Source organism: Tupaia chinensis, unplaced genomic scaffold (assembly GCF_000334495.1).
Source record: "Tupaia chinensis unplaced genomic scaffold, TupChi_1.0 Scaffold000086_1, whole genome shotgun sequence".
Classification (NCBI taxonomy): Eukaryota; Metazoa; Chordata; class Mammalia; order Scandentia; family Tupaiidae; genus Tupaia; species Tupaia belangeri.
The window spans coordinates 3,044,595-3,069,823 of record NW_006159548.1 but is presented as its reverse complement, the minus strand read 5'-3'; the positions used below and the strand labels follow the sequence as shown (position 1 = coordinate 3,069,823).

At 35.6% G+C, this 25,229-nt stretch overlaps 1 protein-coding gene across 5 annotated transcripts in view; it reads left to right on the top strand.

Annotated features, from left to right (window-relative positions):
* The window catches only part of ANKRD17 (ankyrin repeat domain 17), a 160,744-nt gene that overhangs the window by 54,168 nt on the left and 81,347 nt on the right, over nt 1–25,229 (top strand). For 4 of the 5 annotated variants that reach the window (XM_027769734.1, XM_027769733.1, XM_027769731.1 and 1 more), the window contains exons 3-14: nt 5,263–5,419; nt 8,351–8,498; nt 8,755–8,902; nt 10,577–10,810; nt 14,365–14,459; nt 15,565–15,802; nt 17,920–18,111; nt 18,438–18,547; nt 21,727–21,814; nt 23,126–23,253; nt 23,501–23,644; nt 24,047–24,149. In XM_027769734.1, the coding sequence (XP_027625535.1) occupies nt 5,263–5,419; nt 8,351–8,498; nt 8,755–8,902; nt 10,577–10,810; nt 14,365–14,459; nt 15,565–15,802; nt 17,920–18,111; nt 18,438–18,547; nt 21,727–21,814; nt 23,126–23,253; nt 23,501–23,644; nt 24,047–24,149 (1,785 nt within the window). The remainder of the gene's footprint in view (nt 1–5,262; nt 5,420–8,350; nt 8,499–8,754; nt 8,903–10,576; nt 10,811–14,364; nt 14,460–15,564; nt 15,803–17,919; nt 18,112–18,437; nt 18,548–21,726; nt 21,815–23,125; nt 23,254–23,500; nt 23,645–24,046; nt 24,150–25,229) is intronic. The other variant, XM_027769732.1, reaches the window with a different exon arrangement.

The following is a 25,229-nucleotide window of genomic DNA, read 5'->3' as shown; positions in this document are numbered from 1 at the left end:
TTCATTACCAGAGTAAAATCTACATTCTACATTTGACCTTGAAGAAAGGGACTTCCTATATAGTTTGTTGTCATTATTTGGAAATTCTGTATTTGTGAATTTGCCTACTTACTAAAATGTATTTGTAACCCTGTATTAGTATTCACAGTCTTTCATGGTCATGGACAGAGCAGGGACAAATTTGAGTCATACTATGTACATGTTCTGCTAAGATCAGACAAGGAGATGCTCCGTCTTTCTGTTTTAACACTTGTACTGTAATTAAGTGTCCTTTGGAGGTTTATTTAGCCATGTCTTTTTTTTTTTTTTACATTTTTGTGCATTTTGTTGGTGTTTTTACATTTAAAATGACCCCAAACATAATGCTGAATGCTGTTTGGTGTTCCACAGTGTGAGAAGTCTGTGATGTGGTCTTGCAGAGAAAATACATGTATTACATAAGCTTCATTGTCATGAGTTATAGTACTGTTGACTAGGTGTTCAGTGTTAATAAATCACCAGTATATATTAATAAACAAGATTCCATTAAACAGAAACATATAAAGCAAGATTGCATATTAATGGTAATGCTGTGACAAGAGGGTTGTAGTAACCCAATCCTATTTTTCTGTAGGAACAGTAGTTTAGTATTGATTATTGAGTGTCCATAGTGGCTTTTCAGAGCGTAACTGTCTCCTACCATCTTTAAGCCAGCAGCAAGCAGCATGCAAAATCCTTCATGGACTTTGAATTTGACTTCCTATCTCCAGTCAAAACAAAACAAAAAAATCTCACTGCCATTCACGAGGTCATGTAATTGAGTCAGATGATCCCATCTTCAGATCTGCTTTGCTATATAACATAATTATGGGAATAAAAGCTATCAAGTTCAGAGCCCCAACGATTATGCAGGGTATGCATACTAGTGATGGGTATTTTGAGAATATTTTAGAATTCCTAGCACACAGTGACAAAGACCATTTCATTAATTTTTTTTTTTTTTGAGAGTTTTTGCTCTAGCTCGACAGAGAGACTGAGAGACAGTGAGAAATCACCACCCAGGGGTGTGGCCTCACTGCAATCCCGTCTCCATTCTCTTCTCAGGATGTTGGGCACACACGCACATGTGCCTGGTTTGAGTTTCAAGCCACCAAATCCAGGACCCGAAACGCAGTGGGCCATGTGGATGTCTAGCACCTTAGTCACTTCTCCACCTGTGGGCCTCAGCTCTTTCATTTCTTTAGGAATACCCCAGAATGTCACTATCTTTAGGGTTTTTTGGTATCTTTTAAAATTTTTGAGAGATACATCTGCCATCTGGAAAATAGTAAACCTGGTTGTCAGAATTCTGGGCACTAAGAGAAGCAAATGGCCTAAGAATCTCCATGTTTATCAGATAGATGTTCACTTAATCTTCATTTTCTATTTAGTACTTCATCTTATCTTTATACCTTACATGTCTATTGGTTCAGGGCCTTTCTGGTTGGTTTCTTTAAAGAACAATAAATTACCTAAGTGTGCAGTTTAAAGATGGAGACTTGTGTCTTACTACTTTTCACAGGTATTCATCCGTTCTTGTTTTGTAACCACAGCCTCACCCTTATATCTGGTTCCTCTAATTCTCGAGTCCCATTAGGCTGTCCTAGGCCATTTTGTTGCTGATAACAGCAATACCTAAGTCTTGGTAATTAATCAAAAATAGAGATTTATTTCGCTCATGATTTTGAAGATCGAAGATGAAGGAGCTGCATATTGTAAGGGCCTTTCTATTGGTAAGAATCCTGAGGTAGTGCAGGGCTTCACATGGCAAGAGCAGAGCATGTATGTCTCTGTTTCTCATTCCCTCATTCTATAAAACTAACATGATTCAATCATGAGGACCCCACCCTGGTGCCCAACTGCTTCCCAAGGGCCTTTCACTTAATCTCATAGTTGGATTAATTTTCTTCTTAATATTTTGGGTTTTTTTTTTTTAGAGGTTTTTGCTATAGGGCGTGTGCACTTGCCAGAAAGACAGAGAGATAGAAAGTGAGAAATCACCCCCAGGGAGATGGCCATGCCGCAGTCCCTTCTCCTCCATTCTTCTCTTGGGATCTTGGGCACACATGCACACGTGCCCGGTGTGAGTTTAAGCCACTTGGTCCAGGACTCTAACTGCAGTCGACTACGTGGGAGTCCAGCGACATAGCCATTATGCTAACTGCTGGTCTCCTTATTAATATTTTGACCGTACAACCAAATTCTAATACATGAATTTGGGAGGGACACATTCATCTTTAGTGTGAGATAATTACTTTGTTTCTCTTTAATAGCTGTGTTTTCTATTAAGTCAATTACATTTCATATTGTTTTAAAACCTTAGGTTTCTAAGTTTTCCCTAGTTTTATCCAAGATGAATTTTCTGTTGTATTTTAGTTTTCATTTGAGTAAGTTACAAGAGAACAAAGGAGAAAAACAGTTACTTACTACATTATTTTAAAATCAGATACATAGATATCAGAAGTTCAGTATCTCTTATCTGAAGTTTTGGGGACCAGAAGATTTTGGATTTTTATGGATTTTGCAATATTTACACGTATCTGTTGAAATATTTGAGGGATGGGACACAAGTCAGATGCAAAAGTCATGTATATTCTCTATTTGCCTTTTGCATATAACCTGAAAGTAATTTTATATATTTTTTAATTGCAGCATTTGACTGCACCCTGTCACATGAGGCCAGGTGTGGAATTTTCACCTTGTGACATTGTGTCACTCAAAATAATTCAGATTTTGGAACCTCTTGACCTTTTGTGTTAGGGATGCTCACCCTGTATTTTAATATGCTCTCTGTAGGAATTTCTATGGTTCTGTTGATTATTTGATTAAATGTCAGAATTTGGAAAGTATTATCTGGTTATCATGTTCCCTCCTCCCCTTTTTTTAAATCTTTGCTGATTAATATCTAACAACTGAATAAGACCAGCCAAAAAGATCACCATAATCCAGAGTAATTGTAATAAATTAATTCTTGATTCCTTTGTTAATTTGAAAGGTTACTGTTTGTTTTTTGGTTACTTTCTAGTTATCTTTGCTAAAATAGTTTATTTATAAATAAAGACATGAGAAGTTCATAAAGATTTAATGGGGGGGTATTTTGTTTTCCTTTCTTTTTAAAGCAGTGATTACTTTCCACTGATCTAGATTTATCCTCTTGCGTCATTTCTGTTGCTACCACTGACAGATACTTGTTATACAACTGATCTAGGGTGGCTGAAAATGAGAGGTAATTCTCTCATGTGGAAATATATCTGTGACCTTGATCTCAGTAGTGCCATAATATATGAGGTATCTTCAGAAACTTGTAATGTATATTATTTTAAAAAGGGTGCATAAATTTCAGAAATCTTTTACACCTAGATAAACTTTTACTTTAATTCCATTTTTACATAAACTTTTTAATTGTCCTCATACTTACCTTACCAAAAATCATTTATTGATTGAATATTGTTATAGCAGATTTAGAATATAGTATGACTTTTAATATTAGTGACATGAATTATGCAGTAGGTATCAGTTTTACTGTTTTCATCCTTTGAACATCTTAATTTTAGCAGATAGGGAATTTGACTTCTCTGAACACTTTGTTATAGCTAAAATTACATAATGTCTTACTGCCAGATATATTTTTGGTTTTATAGGATGTAATATTTGATATCTTAAGATTTTTTTTTATAAAGAACAGTAAATATGCATAAACTTTTCTTTTAGACCAGCTATGTTGGTTAGTAGTTAAGGCAGCTGAATCCCAAACATCTGACTGGTTCAAATCCCAACCCCCATGGCTTGAGAAGCATGCAAGGGATGTGTGCATGTGTGCCCCAAATTCCAAGAGGATGGAGAAGTGGAGAAGAGATGGTGCTGTGACCATGCTCCATAGTGGGGCACGGTCTGCCTGTCTGTCTTTGGCGAGTGCCCAGAAAATCTTTTCTTTTATAAACTTAGAAAAAAAAACCTTAGGTGAACCTCTTCTGTCTGTTATAGATGGGCTTATCTGTGTGTAGACATGTTTATTATTACTGAGTTAGTGGTCTTTTTTGTTTGTCTTCATTAAATAATTTGTTTTTAAACCTGTAATAAACCTATTTCTGAAAATTTAATATGTATGCATCAGAATCACTTGGAGATCTTTTTTAAAATTCAAGTTTGGGATTCGTATGTTTTAGGGTCTTTCTGTACTTCTCACAGTGATAGCAATGCTTTTTATTCAGTGGACCACATGCTTACCAGCAGGATTCCCCAGTATCCCTAGAATATTCACTGTGAAGGTTCTTAATGCTAATTGCATTATAGCCACCCTAGAGCTTCCTCCTTTCTACTTACTGAATTAGATCTCCAAATGTAGGAGAGCTCTAGCATGTATATTTTTGAAAAGCACCACAGGTGATTCTGATGATGGGTAGCTTGAATTAAACACACATCGCTGAGTTAGAATACTAAAGATTTAAGGTCAGCTTGGTTAATAGGAGTATCTGCAGAAGTATGAGTTATGTCTCATACAAATGATAGCTAACCATTTCAGCTTTTGAATTTTTTTTTTTGGTTACTTTATGTGACTTTTAGATTAGTACTTTTAGGTAAGATTTTGAGTATATGTAGTAAATTATTGATGTAATCGGATATAAGAGGTACTCATGTTGATTACCTTTTATATATAGTTTAGGATGTTTGATTAGGCCATTTTTGGTCAGAAGTGATAGCCCAGCTAAACATTCCTAAGCAAAAGTGGACATTTACCAAAAGTATAGGAATGACTCTGACTTCTGGCACTGTTAACATCAACGAGTCAAAAATAATTCTGTCAGGACTCTGTCTCCTCTTTCTTTGCTCTCCTCTATATTGACTTTATTTTGGGCAACATTTTTCTGTTGTATGATGATAAAAGTGGTTAAATAACTCATGAGTCACATCTTACCAATTTAGCAACCTTCGAATATAGGTTCTTCTTCTAAAGATATGACAAAGTCTAAGTGAGGACTCTTTAACTGTCCCAGCATAGGCCAGAGACCCATTTCTGGTACCACAAGTTCACAGGAACCAAGGACTTAAGACTACATGGAAGAAATAAGGTTATTAGAAAATTGGAAAAAAGTGATTTCCCAAAAGATAATGGGCAGAAAACACATGTGTTCATTGTACCTTTTGGAACTTTTTTCTTATCACATAATATATAGATTTAAGTAACTTGAATCTTGCTTTTCTTTTTTGGGGCATATGCACATTGGTGTGAAAATACTATAATAGGAATAGGCAAATTATCCACAGCTGACGGTAAAGCCTTTGCAGATCCTGAAGTGCTCCGGAGGTTGACGTCGTCTGTTAGTTGTGCGTTGGATGAAGCTGCTGCTGCACTTACTCGTATGAGAGCTGAAAGCACAACAAATGCAGGGCAGTCGGACAAGTAAGTACATTTCTGCTGTTATTAGTATTCAAACACTTTCTTTAAAAATACCAAAAAGATACTGAGCATTTATTTTGTGTCTGTCACTGTGCTAATTATTTCACACGTGATGTATTATTTATACTCACCAAAAACCTTACAAGGCATAGATTTTGTTTTTAATCCCCATTTTACAGATGAAAAACTGAAGAGGTGATTAACTATCCAGATCAAATAGGTAGCAAGTAGCAGAGCACCAGTGTGTGTCTGCAAGGCTGATTTCTTGGCCAGAATGTTAATAAACAACCTTTGGCTTATTTAGATTCATTTTCTTTAAACATATTGATGACAAAGAAGTGAGTAGTTTCCAATTAGTCACACCATTTTCCAGTTCATGTGCATAGTTCTTACCAGTTTAAAAGGTAAGACCTTTATTTGTTTGATATAGGTTTTTAAAAAATTATACACCTGGGACCAGCAGTTAGCGTAATGGCTATGTCACTGGACTCCCGTGTAGACAACTGCGGTTCAAATCCCAGACCTGGTGGCTTAACCTCACACCGGGCGCATGCGCGTGCGTGCCCAAGATCCCGAGAGGAGAATGGAGGAGAAGGGATTGCAACGTGGCCATCCCAGGGGAGTGATTTCTTGCTTTCTGTCTCTCTGTCTCTGTCTGTCTTTCTGATGAGCGCACACGCCCTATAGCAAAAACCTCTCTAGAAAAAAAAAAATTATACCTCTAGTTCTTATAACTTGAATGTAAGTGACTATAAAACTTAATTTTATTTATTTATACATTTATTTAAATTTGACCAGTGAGGAACAGAGTGAGAGAATAAGAAAGAGAAAGGGAAAGTAAGAAAGCAAGCCTCCAAGTCTGGGACTCGAACTGTGGTCTGTCATGTAAGAGTCTAGTGCTCTTACCTACTACGCTACCTGCTGGCCCTAGTGACTTAATTTTTGTATCTCCTGCAATTTCTTGAATATATTGGGTCGTTGGGAAAGTCATATGCATTTTTGCATACAAAAACATAGAAAAATATGTCATAATTTTTCTCATAATTTTTCTGACGACCTAGTAGTACTTTACTACTATTTAGAAAGGGCTCAGTAAATATTTTGTTTTTTGAAGTTTTCAATTTTTCTGATATTATATAGTAAAACATCACATCTCATACATAAACACAAGTATGAATGTATTAAAAAATGGAGGGGGACTAGTATGGATTATATTAAAAAATGAAGGGGACTAGCAGATGGCATAATGATTATGTCGCTGGACTCCCATGTAATCGACTGCAGTTTGAGTCCTGGACCCAGTGGCTTAAAACTCATGCTGGGTATGTGTGTGCCCATAATCCCAAGAGGAGAATGGAGGAGAAGGGATTGTGGCATGGCCATCCCTCCTAGAGGGCGATATCTCATATTTTGTTTCTCTGTCTCTACCTATCTGTCTGGCCAGTGTGCCTATTATACAAAATCTCTCTTAGAAAAAAAAGGAAAGAAAGAGGGAGAAAAATAGATTTAAATTCCAAGGATGCACTGGAAAAGAATCATTAATATGTCTTCATTCACTTATTTTTTTTTTTATTCTAACTAAAATGAAGCCATTTAACTTAATCATATAAGAATCAAATTAATGGCTGGCCCCACTAGTGCAGCAGTGATGCACTGTAAAGAGGAAGCCAGACCTTACATGGCTGACCTGCGTTTGCATTCCAGTGCCACTAGCTTGAAAAACACTTTATGTGGAGAGCAGCCAATCTGAGAAAACATGGTGTAACCTTACATATACCCAGGATCCTGACAGAACGGAGAATTTAAGGGAAAAGGGTTGTGGCATGAGCATGCCTTTTTAGGAGGTATCTCCACCCCTCTCTCAAGCACATATATATAGGCATATGTTCTCAGTCATAAAGGTTAAAAAAAATAATTGAGTTATATTTGAAATAAACAGTGTTAATAGCTCTGGATTTGGTTTTGGAGTCAATGTTAACCAAAGCTAAGAAAATATTTCGGGACTTCTATAGTTGAAATTGTTTTGTGAGATTTGTAGGGTAGAAATCTTAATCTAATTTTTTATTATTCTACTTTTTCCACTGTTGCTTGAATGCAGCGTTTGCCTTGCCTGAAGTTTTTGAAACTTCCTCCAAAATATGATCGTATAAATTAACACATTCCACAGAATGACTACTTATCATCTATTTGTCTATTTATTTTAATATGCTCCATCTTTCCTGTCTGATTCCCTTTACTTGATGGAAGGACGCTGGCTGGCATTTATAGTTAGTATGAGTTTTGCCCATTTTATATGTTTTTATTAAATCAAAAAAATTTTTTCCAGTGACTGAACAAGGTAAATGTAATTATCACATGTATTTTCATGTGATTTTTATAAAATTTTATTTTTTTGTTTATAGTAAGTTACTTTATCCTTCACTTGTATAAATAAAAACATTTTGGAATATTGATAATTTTGATTCAGTGATTCTTACTAGTAGATTAAAATAGCTCAACCTGGGGACCAGTAGTTGGTGTAATGGCTATGTTGCTGGACTCCTTCAACCACGCTTCGAGTCCCAGACCCGGTGTCTTAAACTCACGCCGGTGTGTGTGCGTGCGTGCCCAAGATCCCTAGAGGAGAATGGAGGAGAAGGGATTACGGTATGTTCATTTCCCCTGGGAGGTGATTTCTCGCTCTCTGTCTGTCTCTTTCTCTCTTTCTCTGTCTTTCTGGCTAGCACATGCACCCTGTTGCCAAAACCTCTCCAAAAAGAAAAAAAAAATAGCTCAGCAAATTAATTTTCAGCTTTCTTTTTGTGGTGAGTCATTTTAAAATAACAACTCTCGTTTAATGCTACTTTCAAGGTAAACTTTGAAAACCAGTATTTAGGCATTGTATGATGCTTTATATTCTTATGTCCTGATTTTACAATATTTTCCCCTTAATAGCCGCAGTTTGGCAGAAGCCTGTTCAGAAGGAGATGTAAATGCTGTGCGGAAGTTGCTCATTGAAGGGCGTAGTGTAAATGAACATACTGAGGAAGGGGAGAGCCTCCTTTGTTTAGCTTGTTCTGCTGGATACTATGAGCTTGCACAGGTTTGTATTCTCAAAGTAAAACTTCTGCTTTTTCAACATCTGGCCTACTTTGTAAGGAAATAATAAAATTTTACAACCATCAGGTTCATTTCATTAAATACTAATAATTTTATTAGATAGCTTTATGGTGTTTATTGACTTTTCACTATATTATGACTAGGTAGGTATTACCTAGTTCTATATATCTATATGTTCAAATTTGTTAATGAAATTATAATTTTCTAATATTCTTTAAACTTCATCTTTCTTTCACAAGGTTTTATTGGCCATGCATGCAAATGTGGAAGATCGGGGAATCAAAGGTGACATTACACCTTTAATGGCTGCTGCTAATGGAGGACATGTCAAAATTGTGAAGTTGCTGCTAGCTCATAAAGCCGATGTCAATGCACAGTCTTCAACAGGTCATGCATTTTTCTGTTTCATTTTTACCAGATAGTAACATCTTTGGTAATTGTTTCCAATGAAAGTGAGCATTACTGGTACTTTGCAGATTTGTTTCTTAGAAATAAACAATTGCCTAAGTTTACACATAAGGTTTATGGTATTTTAGAATATATTTTGAATTAAAAATTTTTTCTGTTTTGTTTATGAGAACAATTACTTTTAAGGTTTGTTCTTTTATATCAGATTAAAACATTAGCCCAGGTAGAAGGATAGCCATCTTGGAAATGAAGAAGTGTGAGATACAGCTTTCAAACCTAGGTTTCTTTTTTTTTTGGAGGGGAGAAGGAGAGAGATGATAGAATAGAAAGATACGAAACACAACACCAGTCTTTTGTTTGCTACTTACTTGTGAACCATAGAAAAGAAACTATTGTCTTTAAGAGATTTTTGCCTTAGGGCATGTGCGCTTGCCAGAAAGAAAGAGAGAGAGACAGCAAGAGGAAAAGTGAGAAATCACCTCCCTGGGAGGATAGTCACTTTGCAGTCCCTTCTAGGATCTTGAACACTCATGCACATGTACCTGGCGTGATTCTCAAGTCTGGGACTCAAACCACAGTTAGTCATGTGGGAATCCAGCAATGTAACTGCTGCTCTTACCTGCTTGCTTCTGGGAGATTACGTTAATGAAAACTTTTAGATTTTTCCCCCCCAAACTTGGGCCTAGATGGATTTGTATAAAAGTTTTAAAATTATATGAAAATTGTCTTTGTGTAATATTCCCAACCTTACCAGATTTTTTAAATAATTTGTCAAAAATTATTTAAAATTATATATCTGTGTGTTCTGATCTGAAGGGGTTTTAAAAATTCTTAGTGTTTATTGAAGTTGATTTTTCTTGTAACATGCGAAATTTTTTCATCCATAAAATTTGAAATTACTTTTAACTTTAATAAGTTAACTGATGTTTGAAGTTACAGTGAAGAGAAATATCTATCAATATCATAAACAGGTAATGGAAAAAGGTGTATAAACATATACACACATGCACACACACATATATGAACAATTTTAGATTGAAAATATTAAAATAAAAAAGTGAAACTTGTAAAACATTTCCCTGATTAAAGTTAAAACAAATTCGTTTTCTCGCCTGAAAGGGTAATAATGTTTCATAGAAGAATGGCTCAATTCTTTTACAACTGTACAATCTTGGTTAAGTGTATCTGATCGATAAGTGTATCAGTTCAGACATTGACTCTGTTTTTTAAGTGGGAAAGTAAATATGGAGTTGTTTTCAGAAAAATAAAATGCAGTAAGGAAAGAAAAGAATGCAATAAGGACATGCTGGAAGGAAAGGAATTCCACCTGTGTGCATACTTCAGACTTTAAAAAGTTCATGAAAAATGGAATTAAGAAACAAGTTTATTTTGTTGCAAAAAGATTTTTCAATTCATACGTAGTTTTCATAATATGCATTTTCTGTGAATGTTTTGAATACCTTTCATATAAGTAAGGATGCATGAAAGAACATAGAAAAAATACAGCATGACTTTTCTGACAACCAAACATATATAATTTAATATTTATTGTGATATTCTTGTTTTAGTTTTCTTCTCAATGTAATGTAAATTAAATGCTTCATTTTATTTTGTTATTTTATATTAATGTCTTTTCTTTCCTGATTAAAATAGGCAATACAGCACTTACCTATGCTTGTGCTGGAGGCTATGTAGATGTTGTCAAGGTGCTCTTGGAATCCGGTGCTAGTATTGAGGACCATAATGAAAATGGTCATACTCCACTTATGGAAGCTGGAAGTGCTGGACATGTGGAAGTAGCCAGATTGCTGCTAGAAAATGGGGCTGGCATTAACACGCATTCCAATGAATTTAAAGAGAGTGCTCTTACATTAGCTTGTTACAAAGGTACTGACTGTATAAACGTTTTTTGAAAACACATGCAATTATAGCTATATAATCTGGTTTTTAAATTAAGATGAACAATAAAGTATAATAGATTATAGTACATAATTAAATGCTAAATAAGTTTAAATAGTTTCAAAGTTTGATATATGAACTTAAAATATAGTCAACGTTGTAAATATTGTCAATGGAAAATGACTTTTGATCTAGTTTTATCAAAACAGTGATTTGGTTTTAATATGAAAGTACTTTCTAATGGTTTGCATGTTGGGAATATTTTGCCTGGTACAAAGTAGATACTTAGTATTTTTTCTTTAAAGAGTTATTTTATTTAATTTTATTTTTTATTATTACCTTTTTTTGGTTTTGTTTTTGTTACGTTGTTTTAATTTGACAAGAGATAGATAAGAGGAAGAGGGAAGGTGAGAAAGCAAGCTGCCTGGTTCGAGATTCAAACCATGGTCAGCCATGTGGGAATCCAGTGCTTTAACCACCATCACACCACCTGCTGGCCCAAGTGGGTACTTTTTTATTTTTTGAGAGGGAGAGTTTTATTATAGGGCAAGGCTCATGTGCTCAGTGGAGAGACAGAGAATGAAATCACCCCCTAGTGGGCATGGCCATGTCACAGTCTCTTCTCCGTTCTTCTCTTCAGATTTTGGGCACTCATGCACATGTGCCAAGTGTCAGTATTTTGCCGCTGGGTCTGGACTTGAACCATGGTTGGTCATGTGGGAGTCCAACTACATAGCTGTTATGCTATCTGTTGGTCTGATACATAGTATTTTAAATGATGTCAGTGAACCTGAAAATACCTTTCTTTGGGTGGGCTAGACAGTTGGCAAGGAAAGAGACTTTTTCTAAGAGTAACTAATGCTTTCAATTCTTAAAAATGCAGACATTAATCTAAACATTTTCTCAGGTGTACACTACACATGTATGACAGATAAATGGCTATGAAGTAAGGCTTGCTACTTCCTCCTTTAAGAATTTTTTTTAAAGATTTATTTAATTTTATTTATTATTACTATTATTTTAAATTTGCTCCAGGGTACATGTACTCACCAAAGAGAGAGTGCAAGAGAAAGTGAGAAAGAAAACTGCCAGGCCTGGGACTCATACCGTGATTAGCCATGGGAATCCAGTGCCTTAACCACCGCACCACCTGCTGGCCCTGGAACTTTTGTTTTTCTTTTTCCATGGCAGAGTTTTGCTGTAGGGCAGGTGTACTCACCAGAGGGATCGAAAGGACAAATCACCTCCCAGGAGGGATGGCCACACCTCTGTCCCTTCTACTCCATTCTTCTCTTGAGATTATGGGCACGCATATACATGCGTCTAGAGTGAGTTTCAAACCACCTGGTCTGGGACTTAAACTGTGGTTGAACACATGGGAGTCCAGCACCTTAACTACTGCACCACCTATTGACCCCTGGAACTTTTTTTTTAAGGAAAGTGTTAATCAATTTTCTATCTGGATGGCCAACCTAAGTGCAGTGTTTCATGCCATATTGCTGCTGTGTCATGTTTATGTCATAAAATAACTGATAAATTCTTGTTCTTGAGGCATCAAAACAAAAATAACAACAATATAAAAGCCATGTACAAAATTTAAGTAAGTGTTGATTCTGAAGGATTGACCTTCCACTTGCACAAGCTTGAGTTTGCACTTCCGTGAATTCTGTACTCTGGGCTCTGACTTTTTCACCCTAGTTTTGGCCCTGGTGTTGTTTTTGTTTCATTCTATTTAAGAGTGGCTAGGTCATGTGATACCTTTTGGAATAATTTTCTTAAAAACTGAAAATGATCTCCAGATACATAAATGAATTAGATTAAGTTAAATTAGAAAAATACTTTTTTAAAGGTCTTTTATTATTTGATGTTAACAGAATTTCAGATAGGTAGCACAGGTGAGGTTTCTTTTGCAGTCTGACTTGGTGATTAAGCAAAGGTTGATTTTCATTGAGAAAAGGAATTAACCCTTGGTCTGGGCTGATTGGGTGTTTTTCTCCCTTTACAACCCAGAACTGGATGTATTTCACTGCTGAGTCTCAGCTGGCAAGAGAGCTTTGCAATGGGGCTTTTGTAACAACCCTTTCTCCCTCAGGTTTTAGCCCCACCCTGCTTTCCAAAAAAGGCATCTGAGGTTGGGCCCCATTGCAAAGGCTTTAATTAGAAGCTGGGTAGAGAACTGAGTTGGTGCAGAATATCTATACTTCCAGGATCCATAGGTCTTCTTCCTTTCCTCTATTTCCTGTCAGGACATAGATTGTTAAGGAAGAGATGGGGACTAGAACTCAGACTGACATTGAGCATTGATGTAGATTGTTGGGAGAGGAGAATGATGGAGAGGAAGGGTAGATAGCTAGCAAAAATAGGACATGGCAGAAGCTACACTTACTTGCCAAAGTCAGTTTTAAGTGTTTACCTAACTCCACTACTGGGTCTTTCTTCCTAATTCCAGTTGACTAAATTATTTATAGTTCATTTCACATAAAGCTAGATAAAAGTCACTTTTTCTATTGTTTCATTCCTAGTATCAGAATTCTTCTTAAAAATAAAATTTGGTTTTTGCCTTTAACCATAAGATGTCTTTAAACTGCAGTATATGGGTTATTTGAAACTGTATAAATAGAAGTACGGATACATTGGGGTGTATGTTTGAGTATTTCTAACCAAATAAGTGAATAAATATAAACTAAATGGTGGTGTTTCAAGAATGTTTTTATGCATACAGTTCCGAATTTACAAGCAGGTTTTTTTTCTAAAAAAGTTTATGAGTTAGTTATTGGAATCTAAAACACATCTTTTTATAAGGAGAAGGAACTTGAATATTGAGTTACCATCTGCAGCTACTGACTCAGGAAAACTATTGATTATTTATTCTGTAGATAAGTAAAGTAACCGTAGGATGTCTGGACTCTTAAGAAGTTTTAGAGGGAATATCCTGCATGTTGACATCTCTGTTCATCTGCACCAAGGATTCTAGTAGCAGCAGTTTTTAGGGTAGTAAGATGAGTAGAATAGCCAAGATTACTTACATATTGAGTCGTTGGAAAAGTCACCATGCTTTTTTTTCTCTTTTTCTTTTTTTGGAGAGGTTTTTGCTATATATAGGGTGTGTGCACTTGCCAGACAGAGAGAAGCAGAGAGACAGAAAGTGAGAAATCACCCCCCAGGGGAGTGGCCACGCCGCAATCCCTTCTCCTCCATCCTCCTCTTGGGATCCTGGGTATGCATGCACACACGCCCGGCGTGAGCTTCAAGCCACCAGGTCTGGGACTTGAACCACAATCGACTACATGGGATTCCAGCGACATAGCCATTATGCTAACTGCTGGTACCATGATGCATTTTTGCATAGAAAAGCATGTCATGACTTTTTTGGTAACACAATAATTTGTATTCTACAGTTGAAGGTACCTTGTGGATGACTCCAGTGTTATGCATCTAAGCTTAATGTTAAAATTAAATACAACTTTTCAAAATATTGTAATTTAAAACTTTTTTTTTGAAAAATAAAGTATTTTAAGTAATCGTATACACTTTTGGTTTAGGACACCTAGAGATGGTGCGATTTCTTTTGGAAGCAGGCGCAGATCAAGAGCATAAAACAGATGAAATGCACACTGCCCTAATGGAGGCTTGCATGGTAAGATGGTGCAATATATACACAGATTATTTTTATATTTTAGATAAGGGGGACGGAGCTTGTGTACAATGAGTACTTTTTCAATGGGTGCAGAGATTCTCTTTATTATAACCTTACTGTAGAGTAGGGCCTCAGCTAACAGAATTATCAGTAATTTGGAGATATTTGTACAACATTAACTTCATTAGAGTTACTCTCTGAAGCTTCACATTGCTACCTGGATTTCACGTAACTCTAAACTGGTTTGACTTGGTTGGTAAAAAGTACCTTTTTAAAATATTGGTTAAAGAGAAGAATATACACATAATACTAAGGATAGCATGTACCTCAAACTAGTAAATGAATTAAAAATTTTAAAATAGGATGTTTTCTCTGTTACATAATTTCCTCCTCTGTCATGGTCTTTTCTGAGCCATGATGATTTCTTGAGAACTTTTTTAGAATTTGAATTTGATAATATGTCATCATAGTACCTTTTTTTTAAAAAAAAAAATGAGTTTTGGAGAGTGAGAGAGAGAGTAGTAGGTCTTTTGAACAGGCTTTCACCATATCATGATCCTCTGTAGGCAGGCCACACCAACTGTTAAAAATGGAGAAAGTGATAGCTCACTAAAATAAAAATGCTAACTAAGTTTACATATTTTCCTTTTAGTTATAGTAAGAGCTAAGATTTCTTTATAAGTAATCTAGAGATAATTTAAAGTATATGGGAGGATGTGCATAGGTTGTATCTAGAAACAATGCCATTTATGTAAGAAACTCAAGCAGATTTTGGTGTCTTCAGGATCTTCGGTCCAATTCCTTTGGATACTTAGAGAGGGCTGTATTTACTGTTTTCTTCCCTAAAGCTTCATAACCTTTTTGATGGAAGATACTACTTTTCTGCTGGTTTTATATGCTTAACCACTGTTACCTAATTCTATACTAAAGGAATATAGGTAGTGCATAAGTACTCATTTACTCAGCTGTTAAATGTGGACTTCTCATACCTCATATTTGAATGAAAATCAGTATACTTCATTATAATAGGAATTGAGAAGTCTTAAGACTTTTAAAGAATTTTTTAATGGTGTTGATTTAATTTTTTTAATTGCTTTATGATTAGGATGGCCATGTTGAAGTAGCTAGGTTACTTCTTGACAGCGGTGCCCAAGTGAACATGCCTGCTGATTCATTTGAGTCACCATTGACTTTGGCTGCCTGCGGTGGGCATGTGGAACTTGCAGCTTTACTTATTGAAAGAGGAGCTAGCCTGGAAGAGGTCAATGATGAAGGTTATACACCATTGATGGAAGCTGCTCGTGAAGGACATGAAGAAATGGTAGCATTACTTCTAGGTCAAGGTAACTATTATCAGTCAGAACATAAAAGCATAAATGTGTAAAGCCTAAGAGTATAATTTTATAAAATTGAGTTTCAGTGTTTGAACTTACAGTAGATTTAACAGATGAGATGATGTTACCCAAAGTAATGATTAAGATTTGTTTTGAAAATAGCTCCTATGCTGTGCTAAACAAAATGAAATAGACTTCTTTTTATATAAACCTTTCAGTCATCATGTACTATGTGAATAAAAATCTGAGAGAAGTGAGATTCACATGGGTTTGTGAGTATATGAGATTCATTCAACATTCGACTGTGTGGCTCAAGTCAAGTCCCACATCCAGTGACTTGAAAAAACACTTGGCACAAGTGCATATGCACCCACAATCCTGAGATCAGCACAGAGGAGAAGGGATTGCTGTGTGGCCATCTCCCTGGATCATTCTTTTACTTTCTGTCTCTAGTGAGAGCACATGCCCTGTAGTGAAAAGTTAAAACTTACAGGCACAGGCATAGAATATTTAACAATAAATATTTGATAGCTCTGATTTCTTATAAAACACTATGGGAAACCTTCCATAAAGAGTAACTTGATGAGGGACCAGCAGTTAGTATAATGGCTATGTTGCAGGACTCCCATGTAGTTGACTGCGGTTTGCATCCCGGACCTGGTAGCTTAAAACTCACAGCCAGCGCTTGTGTGTGCATGCCCAAGATCCCAAGAGGAGAATGGAGGAGAAGGTATTGTGGCGTGGCCATCCCCCCTGGGGGGTGATTTACCGCTTTCTGTCTCTCTGTCTTTCTCTGTCTGTCTGGCGAGCGCATGCATCCTATAGCAAAAATCTCGCAGAAAAAAAAAAAAAAATCAGAGTAACTTGATGAGAGTGCTAGAATGCATGTTAGAAGCTGTCTGGAAGTTTAGTACGTTGTGAATTTCTCTTTTGAGAAAAGTGAAACAATTACAGTGTTAAAGTATCCCTAAGGTTAGAAATAAATCTTTCATCTCTATTTGTAGCCTGCTTTTATTTTTCTCTTGTAGTAAAATTTTTGCCTAGACAGGTTTAATAGGAATGGTACTTTAAAATTTTTTTGTGTAGTTGATATTTAGAAGTAATAGTAACTAGACTTCTGTGTGTATGTGTGTGTGGGGTTGTTTTGTTTTTTTGTTTGTTTGTTTGTTTGTTTTTGAGAGGTTTTTGCTATAGGGCACGTGCGCTCGCCAGACAGACAAAGCACCCCCCAGGGGGGATGGCCATGCCACAATCCCTTCTCCTCCATTCTCCTCTCGGGATCTTGGGCACGCACGTGCCGTGAGTTTAAGCCACCGGGTCCGGACTCGAACCGCGTTCGACTACGTGGGAGTCCACCGACATAGCCATTACGCTAACTGCTGGTCCCTGTGTGTGTATGTGTGTAAAATATTGGCAAAGAGCACGTAGGCTTGCCAGAGAGAGAAACCATCCTTCAGGGGCATGTGGTCACACTGCAATCCCTTTCTTCCATTCTTCCTACCAGAATTTCAGAAACACAGACACAGCCACCCAGTGTTGTGGGGTTTTTTTGTTTGTTTGTTTTGTTTTTTTGTTTTTTAATATGCAAAGCTAGGATTTTGAATCACAGTCATCCCACTGGAATCCAGCCCCCCACTGCATAGCTCTTAGCCACTGTGGTACAGAATTGGCCCAAATAATCTTTTATGTGATTTAATGAATGTGATTTTTTTTTTTTTTTTTTGAGAGAGAGAGAAAGAGAGAGAGATTTTTGCTATGGGACATGTGCACTCACCAGAGAGACAGAGAAATAGAAAGTGAGAAATCACCCCCTGGGGGTGCAATGCCATGCTGCAATCTCTTCTCCATTCTCTTGGGATTTGAGCCACACACTCACATGTGCCCAGCATGAATTTAAGCTGCCGGGCCTGGGACTCGAACTGTGAGTGAAAGTCCAATGATGTAACCATTACACCATCTGCTGGTCCCTAATTTTATTTTTAACTCTCAGGAACAGTAGAGTGGCATCTCTTATTTAATAATATAAATGTTCATTTTTGAGATGGTTTATTAGGAAATAATCATGTTTTGCTTATTTCTGGAATAAGTAAATGACTTCCTTTAAATAATAAAAATCTTTATTGTAGGAGCAAATATCAATGCACAAACAGAAGAAACTCAAGAAACTGCCTTGACTCTGGCTTGCTGTGGAGGTTTTCTGGAAGTGGCTGACTTTCTAATTAAGGCAGGAGCGGATATAGAATTAGGGTGTTCTACCCCTTTAATGGAAGCTGCTCAAGAGGGTCATTTGGAGTTAGTTAAATACTTATTAGCTGCAGGTAGGCATTTTTTGCATTTGGGATAAGTTTTTATTTAGGTAAAAATACCATAATGTAAATATTTTTATGATGTTTTAATGAATATGTGTTTTCAAAAAAGCATGATATACTTTTGTGTGTATTCTGAATAGTTTACCGTACTTTCAATATCTGCAGCTTTAAAGGTACTCTATTTAAAAGCAGAGTTCTTTATTTCTAGAAATGCATAAAGTTATTTTGTCTAATTTGAAGAGATACTGCTTATGTAGAAGAATATTCTGTGTCTACCATTTACCTCTTATGATTCTTTTATTCAGTCTGTGTATTGTTTGTTAACACTACTACAGGAGCTAATGTTCATGCAACTACAGCAACAGGGGATACAGCACTGACATATGCCTGTGAAAATGGTCATACTGATGTAGCAGATGTCTTACTTCAGGCAGGGGCAGATCTGGTAAGCTGTGTCACTTTAAATTTTAAGATTTAAGAATAAGACAATTACTTCAAAACTTTATGGGGATTCTAAAAAGATGTTTCTTTACTTCCATTTTTTTTTTCTTTCTTGAAAGGTTTTTTCTATAAAAACATGTGTGTTCACTGGCGTGACAGAGAGACAGAAAGAGAAATCACTCTGCAGGGAGAGTGGCCACACCATAAATCCCTTCTCCTCCATTCTTTTCTTGGGATCTTGGTTACACACCCCCATGCACCTGGCATGAGGTTTAAGTCAGTGGGTCTGGGACTCTAACCGCAGTCAACCCCTTTGAAGTCCAGCGATGCAACTATTAAAACATCTGCTGATCCCTCGCTTTACTTCCAATTTTATATTGGCCCTTTTGCCATTCTTCATGTGTAGTCACTTTTTTTTTGTACTGTTTAAAGTCCGTTTTAATTTTTTTTGTTAACAGAAGTATCCATTTTACTATCCCTTGGTCCCTATAAAAAAGGAAACTTTTGTTGTAGAGACTTTAATACGAATATTTCCTTGGAAATTCACTTAGCTATTTTTATAAGTTTTTCTAATTTACTGTTAAATGGTAATCTTGGATGATAGAGAGGCATTTCAGTTTAGTAAACAACTTGTACCTATAACATTCAGAACATTATTAAATAATAAAGCTGAAAAAAATGCTGAATAAAAGAATAGTTTCTCTCAAATAGTTCATAATTTACTAAAAACAAACAAAAAAAAGGCATAAATACCAGGGTCATTATAATGTAGATTATAAAGAATTGTCATAGGGAAAGTATAGAGCATAAAGAAGCTCAGCGGTGAAACCAAGAGGTAGCATAGCAGTTAAGTTTCTGGACTCTCACTTGGTCTACTGTGGTTCGAGTCCCAGACCTGGCAACTTGAAATTCACACTGGGCGCATGTGTATGCATGCCCCAAATCCTAAGAGGAATATGGAAGAGAAGGATTACGCCAGGGCCAACTCTCTGAGAGATGATTTCTCACTTTATCTCTCTTCTGTCTCTCTCTCTTTGGCGAGTGCATGCACCCTATAGCAAAAATTCCCCCCCCCCCCAAAAAAAAAGACTGAGAGTTAAAATGTTTATCTGATACTGTTATTTGATTTGGTTAAGGTAGATCTGTCAGCCTTACAGAAAAGAGATAGTCCAATTTGAAAAATTTATCCGAGTCCATCCTAAGTGGTAAGGAAGCATAAAGTAAATGTGTATAGGAGAATAGCTGGTCTTCCAGTTTAGTCTGTGAGAGAGTGGGAGTGAGGCAAAGAAAGGTGGATTTTAGTTAAATTGTAAACACCCATATTTTCATAGAACTGAGATTCTGAGATTAATAAACAATTGTACTTTTTTCTGTAGAAGTTCATAGGTTTTGACAGATATATATGCAGAGAGAAACAGACTCTCTAATAACTTAATTTCATTAATAATTAAAGGGACCAGAGGATGGTATAGTGATTAAGGTACTGGACTCATATGGCTGACGGGATGCAAGTTTTGGACTTGTCAGCTTGTTTTCTCACTTCTCTCTCTCTCTCTTTCTCTCTCTCTTTGTATCTGTCTTTCTGGTGAGCTCATGTGTCCTATAATTCTTTCAAATAAAAAAATCATTTACTCGTTTCTTGAGTTAAATAATTGATATGGTCACTTTTATCTCTGCAGGTGTTAGTAAAACTCTTGAAGACTTCATTTCATATTATATACTAGGTAGTTGTGTGCATATGTCTCCCTTGTTAGATGTTGAGCTTCTTCAGCTTAGGAAGTATATTTCTAGTGTTTACCACAATGGCTATGAAACATATAAGCAATGTGATCTTTAGTACTTGTAAGTTAATGGTAGTTAGCACAACGTAGGCTATGGCTTAAGATAAAAAGTTGTTCAGAAGATGTGAATTTCTTTAAAAAGGATGTGTAAAATACTGTTTAAAAGATGCTTTTTTTCAAATTTTTATATTCTAAGATAGGAAAATTTCTCCAGTCGTGTTCTCACTTACCTAGCAATGACAAGTATACAGTGGATTCTGCATGCTTTTTTTTTTTTTTATATCGTGTATTTTGCTTTCTTTTTTTTTTTTTTAATCTTTTTTTTTTTTTTTGAGAGGCTTTTACTATAGGGCATGTTCATTTGTCAGAAAGACAAAGAGAGACAGAGAGACAGAAAGTGAGAAATCGTCCCCCTCCCCCCACCACGGGGGATGGCCACACCACAATCCCTTCTCCTCCATTCTCCTCTTGGGATCTTGGGAACGCACACACATGTGCCCGGCGTGGGTGTAAGCCACCGGATCTGGGACTGGAACCGTGGTCGACTACATGGGGGTCCAGTGACATAGCCATTACACCATCTGTTAGCCCCTCTCCATGCTTTTGAGACCCAATTGAAAACTCTAATAACATTATATAATTGATATATTTAGAAATATTAAAATTATCGTTATTCTTGTGGTTTTTATTTAAAGTGAAATAGAGATATTAGAAAGTGTATAAACAGGAAAATGAATGGATTACAGAAATATGGAAATAGGATACAAGCTAATGAAGAAAGATCATTTACAATGGATAAAGACATGCTAATCATGATATTTGGAGTGGCCTGTGCCAGATGCCATTTACTGTTTAAGTTCCACAATTTATTTTGTAGAGCGGGAAAAACTGGGACCAGCAGATGGCCTAATGCTTATGTTGCTAGACTCCTGCATAGTTGACTGTGTTTCACGCCTAAGACCTGGTGGCTTAAAACTCACGCTGGGCATATGTGCATGCGTGCCCAAGATCCCGAGAAGAGAATGGAGGAGAAGGGATTGCTGTCTAACCATCCCCCCAGGGGGTGGTTTCTCACTTTCTGTCTCTCTCTCTCTTTGTCTCTCTAGCACACGCCCTATACCAAAAATCTCTCTTTAAAAAAAAAGGAGAGAAGTTATCCACAAGTATATTATTTAGGTGAGGCTGTAACAAACATATTACTATACCTCAAATTCTTATTTCGATAGAATTAGTTTCTAATTTGAGATTTTTTAAAACTTAAAAAAAATGTATTTAATTGTATCAAAGCATGATATTTAATATATATAAATTAAGAAATTAGCTTCACTTTTTCCTTTTGATTTTCATGAAAGAATAATTGTCCACTAGCAATTAAATATCAATTTGGTATTTTTTTGAACAGGAGCATGAATCTGAAGGTGGGAGAACTCCTTTAATGAAAGCTGCAAGAGCTGGTCATGTTTGTACTGTTCAGTTCTTAATTAGTAAAGGTATGTTTGTGTAAAGCAGTAGTGTTTGCCCAAGCATGTCTATTCCTACACTAAGGCATTTAGAGATTAAAGAAAGGGTAATAGTCATTTTGGGGGTATCACACAGGAGAGAAATGCTCCTACATTTCATGAGGGAATAGTTGATAAATGCTCTGCAGTGCACCTAACAGTTCCAGATACAAAGAATTGTCATACAGAGTAGTACACACACACTAAGAAACACTTCTGAAAGCAAAATTTGCCTATGTAAGACTTTGAGAGTTTAGATAATTTACGGTCTATTATATAAGAAAGCATCTTTTTGAAGTGGGTTTTTATGATGTTCTTGCCATTGAAAAGATTGTATTGAGCCACTTTCCTATGTTATATTTTCTTAGGCCTACATCCTCCTAATATTTTTAATATTTTATTGATTAATATAATAATCTCCCTACATTTAGGGAGATTACAGTAGTTAAGATGAGACATTTTACTTTTAGTTCCACATTGATGAAGGAAAGACTGTATCGGCCATGCATAATTTTAAAGCAGAGTATCATTTTTTAAAATATCAAAAATACTAAAGACATTTTAAAATTTTAATTGATTATAGGTAAAGAAAATAATACAGAAATAACTTATTGATCAAATTATTTTTGGCATTTTGAACACTTGTGGTATATATTTATAACACAGTATTCTCAAGAATGGAATTATGTATATAATCACTATCCCTTCTCTTTGGGGAATTTTAATTAATTTGATTCCACTTTCTGCTGTTTTATTTCCATTTCCCACATTACCCAGCACAGTAATCAAGATCAGAGATGGATTCATATTTTGGGGGGGAAAAGTTTGTCTTCTTTCATTCTCCGATATTTCCTCTTAAATAAAATTTGTCTTACTTTTACTTTCTATTCCATGTTACTCATTATTTGTTTCGCCTATAGAGGGCAGTGTAAATTATTTTTATTGATTTTTAGTCAACTTAAAATGTAAAAAATTTTATATTTTACTTTTTTGATATAGTGACTACAATAGGAGTGATACATACTTTTATTATTATCTTTTGATGGTACTTAAAGTATTTATGGACGAAATTATATCATGTTTGTCTGGGATTTGCTTTAGAATAATTCAAGATGGGAGAGGAGAATTGATGTGGGTATATGTGAAACGAGATTGGCCGTGTGTTTATAATCGTTGAAGCTGGGTAATGGGTATGTGGGGCTTCATTATACTATTCTCTCTACTCTTTATGATTTTTAAATTTACCATAATTTTAAGAAAAACCTTCTTCTGATACAATTTTTCATACCTTGTCTGTTCTAGGAGCCAATGTGAATAGAACCACAGCTAACAATGACCATACTGTACTGTCCCTGGCTTGTGCAGGGGGTCATCTGGCCGTGGTGGAACTACTTTTGGCTCATGGGGCAGATCCTACTCACCGTTTAAAAGTATGTAGTTCAAATGTTTTAGGCAGCATTGTGAATTAATCTTCACTCTTGAATATTGCAAAATGTTATTTATTAGTTTTACTTGAAATGACATTTAATTATTAATTTTGTTCTCTTTTGTTAGAGGAACGTTTTCTTCATTAAATCAGTCATTTTAATGTGTCTGGACCTATTGTCTCTGTCTTTCCAAATAATTTTGTAAACTAACTTATTTTTTTCTATTTTTTTTTCCCCTTTCTGTATTCAGGATGGCTCAACTATGTTGATAGAAGCAGCAAAAGGTGGCCATACAAGTGTTGTTTGCTATCTTTTAGACTATCCTAATAACTTGCTTTCAGCCCCTCCACCCGATGTCACTCAGTTAACCCCTCCATCCCACGATTTAAATAGGGTAAGAGTCAAAATGAAAGCATTGTATATTATATTAACTTTATCCTCCTTTCTCATGTAGTTTCAGTTGAAGATGGATTAGTTTTTGCAGTGTAGTTTTCTTACAAGACATGTACTTGATATGATTAATAAATATCTGATAAAATATTTAGATTCTATAGTAGATTGATAAGATTTGCTTTACCTCTTTGTTAAGGTGAGAATAATGAGTTGAGTTCAAAGCTCATTAAAAAATGTATGGAAAATGATTTTATAACAATCTATCTTAAGTAAAGATGTCATTGTCTAAGATGGCATATATTAAAAATATTTTAAATAGTCTCTAGCTTATTCATTTAAAACATATTATGTAACATACCGTGTAGGAAAAGAAAAAAATAATCAATTAGTGTTTTGGTCTTAGGCTCCTCGTGTACCAGTTCAAGCACTGCCCATGGTTGTCCCACCTCAAGAGCCTGACAAACCACCTGCCAATGTTGCCACTACTCTTCCCATCAGGAATAAAGGTCAGTTATACTTTTAAAGACTGTTTCCTTACATGTTGTTCAGGTGAAAATAAGATTTTTAAAAACAACTATTAATTTTTTTTTTAACAAACAGATAAATTTTACTAAATTCACATAAAGTTTTTTTTAAAAAGAGAACAATGATGAAAGCTTGTTATTGAGAGAGAAAATAGTTAATTGAAGTAATTTGTGCTATAATTAGAAGTATTAGTAGGAGAAATTCAGATGCTCATCTTTGATGCAATTCTGATTACTTTTGATTGCCTTTAATAGCTAGTAATTTTTACTCATGTAACATGTTAAGCTGGGTATAGTTGGGTGATGTTTTTGTAAATTATTTACTCAAATCTCTGTAGTAATATGAAGCATAAGATTAACAACTTGGATCAAATATTAAAATTTATTTTAAAATGACTGGTTTAATAACAGATTTTATATCTGGGATACTCTTACTTAATCATTAATTCAAAGTTACTTCAGATATACTTGTTTATTTCTTTAGAATTCTAAGGTCCATATTTGACTTATGGATGTTACACCATGCATGTTAAGTTATATTCCCAAACATCACACCTACCAGTTTGAACCAGTTTTTCTTTTTAAGAATGTTTTATCTGAAGAACCAATGCAGTTTTTATATTTTGGTTTTTGGCTGCTGACATTCTTTCACCAACAAGAACGCTATTTCCACCAGCTCTTTTCAGTCACTTCTACCAGCCTAGAGCCTTGGCACCTTTTTTAGTTGGTGTAGCAAACAATTGATTGCTATATCTATAGCCAGATCAGGCTGTTCACCTGGCTGTCAGAAGATACAGTGGATGACGTAGTCCAGCATCTTTTCTTCCAGGGATACTGAATCCCAATTCTCTACTGGCCAGGTAGCTGTGAATTTGTGAATTTAAATCTTGCCTTTATTATTCATGAAGATGATAGGCCCAACAGACATATATTTTAGTTGGATTTTAATTTCTTGGTACTTCTTATTGGTTTGGGTAGTCTCTGTGTGTATGTGTGTGTGTTTAAAAGGCATAGACTATTAAATGTGGAAAAACCTTGACTTAGAGGTCTAAGTTTTCCCTA